Raw genomic sequence first — 12,791 nt, 5'->3', positions numbered from 1 at the left:
ATCTGTGAACCAACACGAGAAGAGTGCAAAAATGGGTCTCATAAAATATAGGGTCTCTTTCCTATTGGCTGTATTCTCAGGTCCTGCCATTTTGACTCTCACTTGAAAGGTCCTTAACATTTCTTTATTGGCGGTTCTGCTGCGCATGCGCCACCCAGGTGGTTGCGGCCGGTACACACCCCTTTCTTTCCTAGTGGCTGTATTCTCAGGTCCTGCTGTTTTGATTCCCACCTGACAGGTCCTGCGGTTTTGACTCTCACCTGACAGGTCCTTCACATTTCCTGCTGCTTGTTCTTTCCTTCTATTGGTGGTGCCAGTTATTTATCTTTGTGATTTAGTTTGATATTGGTGCGGTAGGTAATGTTCACATTAGCGTTCTGCGCCGCAGCGTCGTGCGCCCCTATATTTAACATGGGGGCGCATGAACATGCGTTGCACTTGCGTTTTGCGACGCATGCGTCACTGCGGCGCACGTGTCATGGCGCAGAGGACGCAGCAAGTTGCATTTTTGGTGCGTCCAAAATCAAGCAAAAAAAGGACGCATGTGTCGCAAAACGCAGCGTTGTGCATGCGTTGTGCCTGCATTGTGCGTTGCGTCGCCGACGCTGCGGCGCACAACGCAAATGTGAACGTAGCCTTAGTGACATATGGATACATAGATACCATTGGTCCCGGTTAGTCTCCGCATCAGCATCCCATTGGTCATTTATTCATTAGTTCTCCTATAAAAACCCACACTAAGCTACCAGTTAAACATACCCCCTGATGAAGCCTTGGGTGAAAAGTGCGTTGAGGCTTGTGGACCAGGACTCACATACACTACCCCTTAGATAAGATACATTTTATCTAAATAAAATGTTATATTTTAGGAGACCCATTTTTGGACTCTTTGTTCTCATGTTGGTTTACAGATTTACCCCAGAGTGTGTCTCTTGAATGTTTTCTCTTTGCTGATCATCTTGTGTTGATTTTTATCATTTGGTGGTATAATACTCCAATTACAAAAATCTTCTATCAAACATATTACCAAGGATGCGTATCATCCAGGTAAAAAGATGAAGTACATTTTTTCAATATTAAAACATTATTTAATTATTAGCAAATTAAAATAAAATTAAATTAAAATAGAAAGGTGCTGGACAGAAAAGGGAGCATATTCCAAAGTGTGCAATGCGTTTGGTGAATGAATAAAAGCTATGAAGGAGTTCACTATATCTGTCATTAAAGGTTCAGAAGAGAAAAAAAATGGTTGGACATTCCTTGCTGCAATGTCCTGCATGCTGTAATGGAGTCCCTATCCATTGCACTGAACTGACACTTGCTGATTCCTTGCTGCTTTGTTCTGCATGCTGTAATGGAGTCCTATCCATTGCACTGAACTGACACTTACTGATTCCTTGCTCCTTTGTCCTGCATGCTGTAATGGAGTCCTATCCATTGCACTGAACTGACACTTACTGATTCTTTGCTGCTTTGTCCTGCATGCTGTAATGGAGTCCTATCCTTTGCACTGAACTGACACTTACTGATTCCTTGCTGCTTTGTCCTGCATGCTGTAATGGAGTCCTATCCATTGCACTGAACTGACACTTGCTGATTCCTTGCTGCTTTGTTCTGCATGCTGTAATGGAGTCCTATCCATTGCACTGAACTGACACTTACTGATTCCTTGTTCCTTTGTCCTGCATGCTATAATGGAGTCCTATCCATTGCACTGAACTGACACTTACTGATTCCTTGCTGCTTTGTCCTGCATACTGTAATGGAGTCCTATCCATTGCACTGAACTGACACTTGCTGATTCCTTGTTCCTTTGTCCTGCATGCTATAATGGAGTCCTATCCATTGCACTGAACTGACACTGATTCCTTGTTCCTTTGTCCTGCATGCTATAATGGAGTCCTATCCATTGCACTGAACTGACACTTACTGATTCCTTGCTGCTTTGTCCTGCATGCTATAATGGAGTCCTATCCATTGCACTGAACTGACAAGCAATATATTCCAGGTCTACACGCTTTTTAAAAAGTACATGTTATAAAGTGCACTTATCGTCATGAGATGTTTCAATACATAGGTGAAAGACTGGGTGTAAGGACACTATTAGGCTACTTTCACACTAGCGTCATGCACTGCACGTCGCAATGCGTCGTTGTGGATAAAAAACGCATTCTGCAAAGTTGTCTGCAGGATGCGTTTTTTCTCCATAAACTTTTATTAGCGACGCATTGCCACACATCGCAACCGTCGTGCGATGGTTGCGCCGTGTTTTGGCGCACCGCCACCACAAAAAAAAGTTACATGTAACTTTTTTTGTGCGTCGAGACCGCCATTTTCGACCGCGCATGCGCGGCCGAAACTCCACCCCCTCCTCCCCAGACCTTGCCACGTTGGGCATTTTTTGCACAGTATGCGTCGGTCCGTACCAACGCTAGTGTGAAAGCAGCCTTACCTGTTAACATATACGATGGCGTCACTCTGCCCCGACGCGCGTTTCGCTCCGCTTCTTCGGGAGGCGTGTCAGGGCAGGGGGCATCCAGGTTTAAATACTTCACATGTACTTTTTAAGTTTTGCGACTTTTCAAAGCTTTTTCAACACTTTTTTTTTTTTGCCGTAAAGTCTTTGATGAATCGGGCCCTTAGTTAAGTACAGATTTGCAACAAAACTCTCGAATACACCTAGAAATTAGTCGTCCATTTTTTTTTTTTAATCAGACCTATGTGTTTCCATGGGAACAGACTACAAACAAATCCTGTATGTAGTCTGATCCACGATAAATGTTTAAAATGTGTATATCAGTATGCTGTACGGTTGAAATTATTATTTTTTTTTTTCTTATAGGTTTTCGCCTCCTTTCTGATGGCTATTGGCCTTCTGGCTTTTCCTTTTGATTTTGGGATGATCCTTGAGAAGAGGTGGTCAGGCAACAAGATACTGAAGCTACAGCGGACCTCCGCAGGCTGACCATATTTGATCCTGATCTTTACTACGCAGAAGGAAAAGTCCCTCGGATAAACTGTGGATTTGGGACTCTCTAAGAAAATGAACATTAGGAGAGAATTTTAGTTAGGCGCGCGGGGCATTTACAGCCAACATGGCCAGAAAATGGGGCAAGTACAGAGTTGGTGGAGGTGCATTTCGTGGAGTCTGACAACCTACTTATTCCACTAGAGAGGTGCATTAAGCCAGCTTCTCTAACCTAGCTGCTTTACTGCACTGGTAACACTAAATGACTGTCCAAACCAAGCACATACGCTCAGTGAACACCCCCCCAAAAAAAAAAAGTTAATCGCGCCTTCTTGTCCCTTAAATCCAGATCTGTCCATCAAGGAGGGAATAGTCATATGGAAAACAAATTGGTGGGAAGATGCCCTGTGTTTGGTTTGAACAGTCATTTTCTGCTGACAGCCAATGAAAAGGTAACAGTTTTAAAAAATATTGTGAATAAAAAAAAAAAGTTTTAAAAATGCTCGATTCCTTTGTGAATATTTATTACAAATGTCATCTTTAGGCAGAGTCAACCAATTCCAATGTGTCATACCCAAGCTATGGTCATGTTCACACATAGCAGAAATGCAGTTTTATCTGCACCAAAATATGCAATGGCAACCTAGTTTGTTTTTTCTTTTTTTATGCAGATTTGAAGCAGTGACTTTAATGCATTTTTTTTTTTTTTTTTATAACAAACATTCACTGCAAATGCATTTTTTTCACATGGGCATTTCCAGGCTCCCCATAATAATCTATGGAGAAAAAAAAACTGCATCTTTAAACACACGGTGGCCAGGCGTTTATGAAATCACATCCACTTTGCGTGGACAGTAAAATGCAGAATTTTTTGCATGATAAAAAAAATTATATATGCAGTAGAAAACAGTTAGGGGGTAACATGGCCTTAAAGAGGTCACCCAACCTTGAATGCATGTATTTGGGGGTTTTCCTTTTATAGCCACGGTATTGTGCTGTCAATTTCCGGCTGCAGAAGGAGTAAATGGAGAATCCTTCAGTGAGCTCATTCTGAGCTGGGAGTTTGTAACTTGTTTTTTTCTGTTCTCGTCTCAGCTAATTTATGTCTGGAAATCACATTAAAATTTGAATATGATGGTAAACGTCAAACTGCAGTTTTTTTAGTCTAAAATAAATGCATTTAAATATAAAAAAAATATATAAATAAAAGTCATATCTTATAAATCTGCATTCATAACACAGGACGGGCTGATTATATACAGGTGCACAGAGGTTTGATTTTCACAGATTGCCGCTAGTAATAGATGGCGTGTGATCTGATCAGAGACGGGCGCATTTAGAAATGACAGATCAGTTCTCGGTATCTGAGAATGTGATATTCTGCGTCTCAGGTCTGACTTCATAATCTTTGCATTGAGTAGATAAAAGCTCTCAAAAATGTCAGCCAGGTGCATGACAGACACTTTCTGCAGATAAAACAAAAGCCCTGGCGATGAAGCAAGCTGGGAGCGAGCTACTAGTGCTGGGATAAGGTGTTATCTGAGCATGCTCAGAACCTAAGGAAAAAAAAAATTAAATAAAAAAAAAAAAAAAATGTTGTAGTCCCCATGGCTGCAACACATGCGTGGATTGCCTAAGAAACAGGTAATCCCTACATGTGTCGGACTCAAACATTTATTTTTCCCCCAAGCATGCTGAAGACTCGGTTAGGAACAGAGCATGCTCAGATAACACCTTATCCCAGCACTAGTTACAGGTGTGACACTGGAAAGTGAAAACTATATCTGACTTTGAGACCCTCATAGTTAAGTTACAGACCTGATCATGCAGACTTCCAGATACAGGAAATACGGATTTCCATCCTGGACGCATATGCATGGACCATAAATGGTTGATCAGTGCATGTCATTACTACTCCAGGTCCCCTACTTCTGGGGTTGCATCACTTTCTGCATTAATTTTTAGTTTTACTAAAAAGAAAACAGACTAGAATGAATGGGAAGGTGCCAGCAGTTAGATGGTGTCCTAGCAGGTCCATTGTTTGGTCATCATGCTCCTACATTGAGAACTTGGGGTGATGAGGTTCAAGCAGAAAGATTAGTCCAAAGTCTTGAAAAGTTACAGATGGACCTTAAAATATCTCCAAAAAGCCATTAACAAGCATAAGAGTCAATCACAAAACCAGAGATTGTGGAAACCTAAGTTATGGGTGCCTCAGCAGATAGGCGACACTGCAAAGCCCACCAAAAAGTGACCGGGGGGGTGGGGGAGGGTCATGGACCTGGGGGAGGGTCTTTTTCAAAACTGAAAAAGGGCTTGTTCACACGATCCTTTTTTTCCTGCGGATTTTTCAGGTCCTGATTTGTGAATCCCGCAGTGCAAAACCGCGGTGGATTTCCCTGCGGTTTTTTGTGCCGTTTCTTCTGCGGATTCCACTGCGGTTTTCCAACTGCACTTTCCTATTGGTGCAGGTGGAAAACAGTTGCGGAATCTGCAGAAAGAAGTGACATGCTTTTTTTCCGCTGGTCACATCAGAAGACTCCCAATGCAAAAGAACAAGATTGGGTTAAATTTCTCATGTTTATTAGCATATATAATTATATCTTCCCAGCCCCATGTTTTGTATTGAAAGGTCTAATGAGCGTGTGCATCGGTGACTGCAAAATGAGGGTCTGAGCCTGTCCCGTCAGCAGAGGCAGGATTAGTGGCAGGTAATGAACCTGCAGAAAACAGGAGTCTAAAGCCCCCTTTTTGTGTACATGGTAAAATTTATTGGGTAAATCACATCCATAGGTATAGTAATGGCAAATGCCTCCAATTAGACATTAGTTGTTCTGATTCACCATGTCTTTCCTCATGTGCAGGACCTTAGGAATCCATGGTTGCAACCACTAATAGTCACTGAGTGGTGGTAAGCATGGATACCCAAGCTACTGAACATGAGGAAAGACAGTCTAGTTCTTCTGATTGCCAAGTTTCCATTACACATACTACATATTGGGATAGGATCTTTGATCTGGCAATACCTTTTAAAGCTCTGTACACACAACTCCCAATGCTTTAGAACAGCATTGGGTTCCAATCAACTGCAGGGATATGGTCATTTAACACCAACCCCTTTTCCCAGCTAATAAACAAATCCTCCAACCCCAGTGTTTTGTATTGAAGAGTTCTAATGAGCATGTGCAGAAGTGAGGATCTGCAATAGCCTAGTGTGATTGATTGAGCCTGTGTTATCAGCAGAGGCTGATCAATGCCAGGTAATGAGCCTGCTGAAAACAAGTCTAAAAATAAGCCAGCCACCTTCACATGGTAGAACTTGATTAATCTCATTGAAAAGTTGCAGGAGCTGCCAGCCATGCGGGTTGGCACAGCCCACTGGACCCAGTATTATCCTTTCACAAGGCAGAAAAAAAAAAAAAAAAAAAAAAAAAAAGGGGAACACCCAATATCCCCAAAACTTAAGCGACGCAGCACCATGTTATGGAACAAAGCCTAACCAAGTCCGTTAATCCTGCACCAGTGTGCCCTGGATGAGCAGATTCTACACAAACACCAGTACAACTCGTCTTGTGCACTCTTTATTTGGAGGTATTAAAAAAAAAAAGAAAATTGGAGGCTAAAAATTTGTTTTTTGGTTTCATTGAGTGGCTGAATGCACAGTGAAATCATTGGGAGAAACGCTGGGTATAAAAAACAAAAATACGGGAAATTTAAAATTCATTTGCCCCCCACATTAGGCAGCGAACCAGTCAGTCTGCTAACGGGTGGGTGTTGGGGGAAGGGAGGGGACGCTGCAAACCATGGAGCTTCATCTGCTGATTTGTATCCTGACAGTAAAGTCCTTAGTGTTCAGACCAGGGGGTCAGATGAGGACCCCCTAATACTTTCTGTACTTGATCTGGAAGTCACCGGTGTTCAGGCGAGGACGAGGGAGGTCGCCGAACGGTTGGCTGTTGTCATGAGCCAGGGCCCTCATGCTGGCCGCAATCCGGTCCAGGTCCGGAGAAGGAGGCTGCAGAGAGAAGAGGAAGGGTTAATGGTACGCCTCACCATCATAAGGCCAGACCCTAATGGCTGAGATCGCCCCCTCCTCACCCTGGCAGCTTCTTCCTCCGCTGGTCTATTGGTCTGTCTCTTCTCCTTGAAGCCCCACACGGGCACGGTGACCGGCAGAGACTTGGCGTACTGCTGGACGTTGCGCTGCGGAGGCCCCGGAGCATCTTCCGTCAAGCTGCCATCTGGAAGGAGAGATTGTTAGCGTTCCTCAAGGATCCATCAATAGTTGAAATTATTGTTATTATTTTTTTTTTTTAATTACTCATTGCCCAAGTTACAGGCAACTTCTGCAGTTAAGAGGTCGGAGGCGCATGACCATGAAGCAGATTGGAGCTGTCAATCATCCAGGAGTGCAGTCCTTAATAAACTAAGTGCACTCCTAGAAGGATTGGACTGCCCCTTTAACAGGGTGCCTGTGTGTTCACATCTTAAGAGTCTAAAAATTATCCAGCTCACCCTTTCCAAAATGAATCCAGTCAATGGGGAGGAGGGGAAATTATATACTGCATGGTGTTTGAGGTAGGAGATGTCCAGGAAGGGTAAAAGGATCCAGAATTTAAAAAAAAAATTATTTTTTTCAATTTAATTCATAAAAAAACAAAAAATGGATTAAATGCAAATCTATATATATTTTTTAAATATATGTTGGATCCATTTACCCTTCCTGGACACAAGTCTGCATTTTACAGCCTGATCAAAGATCTTATGATCTGACCGGCTTCCATAGCATCTTGGTCGGGAAATCTTGTGGCTTGCAGCAGTCATGTGAATAAGCCTTCAAGGAGGCAATGAACAGCCGATCTACAGCTGCACTCACCATCCGTACTCTCTTCCTGATCCGATTCGAAGAAAGGTTCACAGTCTTGGCTATTTGAGTCTTCGTCCATTAGAAAAAGTCCTAAAAAAAAATAAAAAAAATTATATTCTGTAGTGTGATTACACCACAAGCAGTGCAGTGGCGCCACCTGGAGGACAAGGATAAGTATTACTGCCAGGGCAGAGGTTTCCTGTTCAAGCTGGAGGATAATCCAGACATAGCTGGGTTAAGACTGTGCAAACCTGCAGCAGGTACACAAGATACTGTCATGTACCAAAGGCCTAGATGGCGATTATAGGCCGTCATCTGCACCCCCAATTAATGCACATTGGATTCATTAATTTGCCATCTCTCCAATTAGGCAAGAATTGGGAACTTGGTGCAGATAGAGCATGGAAAGGTGATTCCCGCACAGCTGGTAAAATAAATAAAAAGTGGAAAAGTAACAATGCAAATCACTGGTGCGAGACATCCTGGAACCTTAGTGAGATCTGACCTGTAGATCAGGTTCAACACCCAAGAAAGCAAAATATTAAAAATGTTATATAGGGCGTTTACAGAGTGTTGTCTAGGCACAGTAGGACCCATCAATCACAGACTATTGGGAATCTGACATTCAGCCCCCCACTCAGCTTTATATTGCTCTGGTAGGGGTTTAGACCCCCACTGACCCAGGGTGCTGGGGGTCCTTAATACCATATGCCTGGAAAACCCCCTTTAAATTTCTGTTATGGCAGCCCTATAGTACTGAGCCCTCATTTCCTTTACTGTAACACTTTGTAAGCTCCCTACCATAAGAAACACCCCTTTAAATAGCTTTTATCACAACTTCAGAAAATGTGACCCCCTCCTAATACAAGATCAGCTGAAATACTTTTCCATTGTACACCCCATGTCCTCGGCAGCACATCGCCCTGTGTAAATCGTGATGTGATGCCGAGTACAATGGCAGGCTTTTGGGCACTGAATGATTGCTCCGCATGCATCTGAAGCCTGTGTTTAAATGGCCATTACATCACGGATATTTACTGACTGGTGTCCATTCACCCTTTAGAGTTGACAAATGTAAGTGCACCCCCATTAGTGGCTGTAAATGGTCTGTTTTTGACCAATGTTTTTTTCTCTGCACATTTAAAAATAAAAAAACCCACCATAAAGTCCAACAAGACAAACTGATTGTTTGTTTCTGTTGCTCCCAGCGATCAGCTGGTCATTTCCATAGGAAGTGACAGAACTGAGGCCGTGTGTTTAGCAGCAGTCGGTCAGTAAGCTGTACACCTCCAGATGGAGATCTGACAAGAATCTATGGTGGGCAGTGAACTCGCTGGAGCTAAACCTCCCCGTCTGTAGGGTCACTGCCTTACACATCACAAAGAGACCAAACTACAAACAGCCTTTCCGGCAAGAGCAGCAATCTGAAATCACAACTACCGACCCCAGAGTTGTCAGACTGCCATGCAAAAACAACAAACGACAACTGCCTTTGCATTTCTATATTATTTTGAAGGGCCATTATACATAGTTGTATCATCACCTAATGTGACTTTATTTTGGCACTGGCAGACCTTGAGATGTGTTTGGGGAGGTTCTGCTCCCATTCCTGGGTCAGGGTGTCCTTGTCTATGGAGATAAGGCCGAGCTGCTACTTCAGGACCCCCCACCATTGCCTGTACTTGTAGGGTTGTGTTTTTGCAGCCAGGAACTGCATGGCAAGCAACTTGAACCTAAAAAACCAAAATTTAACATGTTCCCTGGCTGTGATCACTGAAGAGGAACCTCAACGGGTGATGTGCCATATCTCCATCCACGACAGCTGGCTGGTTAGGACGGTCCCCAGCGGTTGCTCCTGATTGACAGTCCTCCCCTCCTACATGCAGACATGTCAGGGGGGCAGAGAAGTGACTGGGGTCTTGCTTCTGAAGACCAGTCATGATGCATGTTTTGGTTTTCAAGAATCAGCTGCCAGGATTTAGGCATCGCATCCTCCCATGACTTCCATGCCCCCCAGGAGGGCCGGGTGCCATCATTACACACCTTGTAGTCCAATATTGTACAATTAGGCTTTCCAGTGACCCCCTGCAGCCAAACTGGCCATCGTTCCCGTTACACCTCCTGGAAATGCCCACCCAAGTCAAATAAGTGCAACATAACCAGCGCCCCCCTATAAGACCATAGGGAACAATAGCCATTACCAGGGGGATGTTGAGTCCAGTGGTCAGATTTCCAGGAGGAATAAGGACGGACAAGGCAGAGTTCTAAGAAACGCACCAGGATTGTCATTCATTGTGAAGGATTTACAAGATCGGAGAGCTATCCTGCAGCAGGAGCCCATCAGACATGTCAATGAGCGGTTACAATTCTTTTAGGCGTGAGGTTACATTACCTGACTAGATTGCAGCCATATAAAAAAAATATATATCTCCAATGTGGCCGAGCAGCGCACCCCTCACCTGTCGTATCACTAGGAGCATTGTCAGTGGCCCTATTCAAGGGGCCCTCCTTGTAATCATCCTCATAGTCTTCATCAGGGGAGGCGAGGTTTGGGAGCTGCTCGGGCCCCTGAGTTTGTGGCCCCTGCTTAGACCTGTCATTGTCCTCCAGGGCAGAGAAGCCTTCCTTGCCGTATATAGAGGGGTAGCTCTTGGAGTACGAGTTCCTGCCCCCAGTGGACTCTTTGGTAGTCTTGTTGAGGGGCATGGGGCTGGTGTAGGCAGTGGTTTTGTGCACCACGGTAATGTCCTCGATGTATCGCTGGGTGGCCTCCAGGAGCAGCCCGCTGCCATGCACCGTGTACCCGTAGCTGGTGAAGATCTTCGGCTTGTACGCCGTCATCAGCACAATGTCGTTCCCAGTCTGGCGACGATACTTGTCTGCAGCATTGATCAGGGCTTCCCAGGCCTCCTTGTGGTTGTCAACCATGTCACTCATGATGAGATGTTGTCAGTCTGCAGAGAATGGAAAAAAAAAAAAAAAATGTTATTGCTTAAAAGGGTATGCAAGACACCCCCCCCCCCCCCCAATCGATAGGAGTGCGGACCCCACTGTAGCCTCAGCTGGAGAGTTTAGGATGAGTCACAAAAGTTGGGCAAAAACTTTACTGCAACTTTTCTGCAGTCTACGATGAGGGGGGTAAACTTCCTAAATATATGATGAGGGATGATCAGTCCAGAAATTGTGATTTTAACACCACCGGACCCTCATGGAGAAGACCACCCAAAGTCAGATACCAGCCAGTATGCTGCCACCGACTGATCCTGCAGGGTGGGATATAGGACTACCGGTTCTAGGTCATAAATCTAAGCCTAAAGGTGGGGGATGAACTTGCCGATTGTTGGGGGCCCCAGTGTTCGGACCATTGGAAGTCATGGAGCGCAGTACTCTGCCCTTCTCCAGCAGTCCCATAGGCAATGAATGGAGCAGATGTATAATATCTGCACCATCAAGACTATTCTAAGTGGTACTAAGACCCCCCAGCAATCCCCATTTTGTGTATAACGAGCCCATCTTTAGAAAAAAAACCTTTAAATGCCAGAAAGGAGTATTAGGCGGTGGGTGACCAAGACCCTTGTTCAATGACTAGTATCTCAATTTATGGAAAATCCCTTTAAGAGGCAAAGCTATACAAAAAAAAAAACCTAGTCTTTAATAAGGAAGTCATGAAAGGCCAACATCCTTGTAGTAGCAGTCACAGGACACTTCTGACCGGTTCCTAGAAGTAGTGTAACACTTACAGCAGATTGGTTTAGTAAAGTGATGTGATAGCAGTGAGTACACCGGCCTCATCAGGTCTACAGTTTGTATTGTGAAGTTTGGCGACAGCTTTACAGAGACATGTGGCACTGCCAGAGGTAGCACCATTGCGCAGCCTCACATCAGCCCACAGTAAAGCTAGTAGGGGCTTCAGAGAACCCCCCCTCAGTCACAAAATCATTGCCTTAGATACGATTGTATTACTGTTTGGGAATTTACACCCTTGGAAAACAAGAACTTTTGCAATTGGGGAAAAGTTTACCCTCTATATAGGCTATGGCTGAAGGAGTCATGTGAGAATCCATCAGTGAGTGCATTCTGTAGTCCTCAGCCTTAAGGGGGTTATAATGGGATAGGAGATATTGGGGCTTCATTATCTCATGCAGAATGAGGAATTTGTATCCCTTTCACTAAACAGTATGACAGCTTTAAAGGGAATGAATGGAGCATGAGCACTGGCTTGAATAAAAGTTTTTTTTTTGTTTTTTTTTTTTATAAAGGGGGTTGTCCATTAATTTACAGGATGGGGTCTAACTACTTAAAAAAAAACCCTCCAGAGACGGTGCAACATGTCTAATAAAAATAAATAAATGGTCCTGACCCAACACACATTTATATAAAGTATTTGCCAGAAAGTGGACAACCCCTTTCAGCAATAAACTTCTACAAGTGACCAGAGCATTTTAACCTTCTGCTACAGAGCCAGCACTGCTCACAGCTGAGGGTTTGCTGCAGTCTGGCCTCCCACATGCATAATAGAAGCTGACAGTTTCTGCAAGACCGAGGTAAACCCTCAGATCAGAGTCTAGAAGCTATTGCTCCCTGGTATCAGCCACTGCAGGCTGTCTGTAGTAGCAGTGCACCCAGGGTGGTCCTTACATGCAGGGCTGGGGGTGATAGGGGGCAGCTCCCTCCAGAAGATATTGACTTCAGGTTGGGGGCCCCATAAAAGGTCAGTTAAAACTCCTACTTGCAGGAAGAGGTAGAGAAAGCTTGAAGAACTACAAATCCCAGCATGCCTGGCATGAGAAGTGCATGCCGGGAGGAGGGGGAATGCCCAGCAGTCGGCCTCAGTGCAGGACGGAGACAACGAGCAGACAGAACACACTTGTTACCTGCAGCCTGATCCAAGCCCGAAGCCCTCAAGGGTCGCACAACCACAAGCGTCACCGCCGACCTATCCCCCACAGCCCGCCC

At 44.4% G+C, this 12,791-nt stretch overlaps 1 protein-coding gene across 1 annotated transcript; it reads right to left on the bottom strand.

The window, feature by feature from the left end:
• Positions 1-6,536: 6,536 nt before the first annotated feature.
• AKT1S1 (AKT1 substrate 1) lies at positions 6,537-12,791 on the bottom strand. The gene is made up of 5 exons (XM_077259769.1): positions 12,710-12,791; positions 10,295-10,789; positions 7,845-7,925; positions 7,067-7,209; positions 6,537-6,983 (listed from the first exon to the last, which is right to left on the bottom strand). Exons 2-5 carry the CDS (start codon positions 10,770-10,772, stop codon positions 6,849-6,851), a joined length of 837 nt encoding a protein of 278 aa, XP_077115884.1. The 5' UTR covers positions 10,773-10,789; positions 12,710-12,791; the 3' UTR covers positions 6,537-6,848.

Source organism: Ranitomeya variabilis, chromosome 4 (assembly GCF_051348905.1).
Source record: "Ranitomeya variabilis isolate aRanVar5 chromosome 4, aRanVar5.hap1, whole genome shotgun sequence".
Lineage (NCBI taxonomy): Eukaryota > Metazoa > Chordata > Amphibia > Anura > Dendrobatidae > Ranitomeya > Ranitomeya variabilis.
This window is presented reverse-complemented; position numbering and strand designations above follow the sequence as displayed.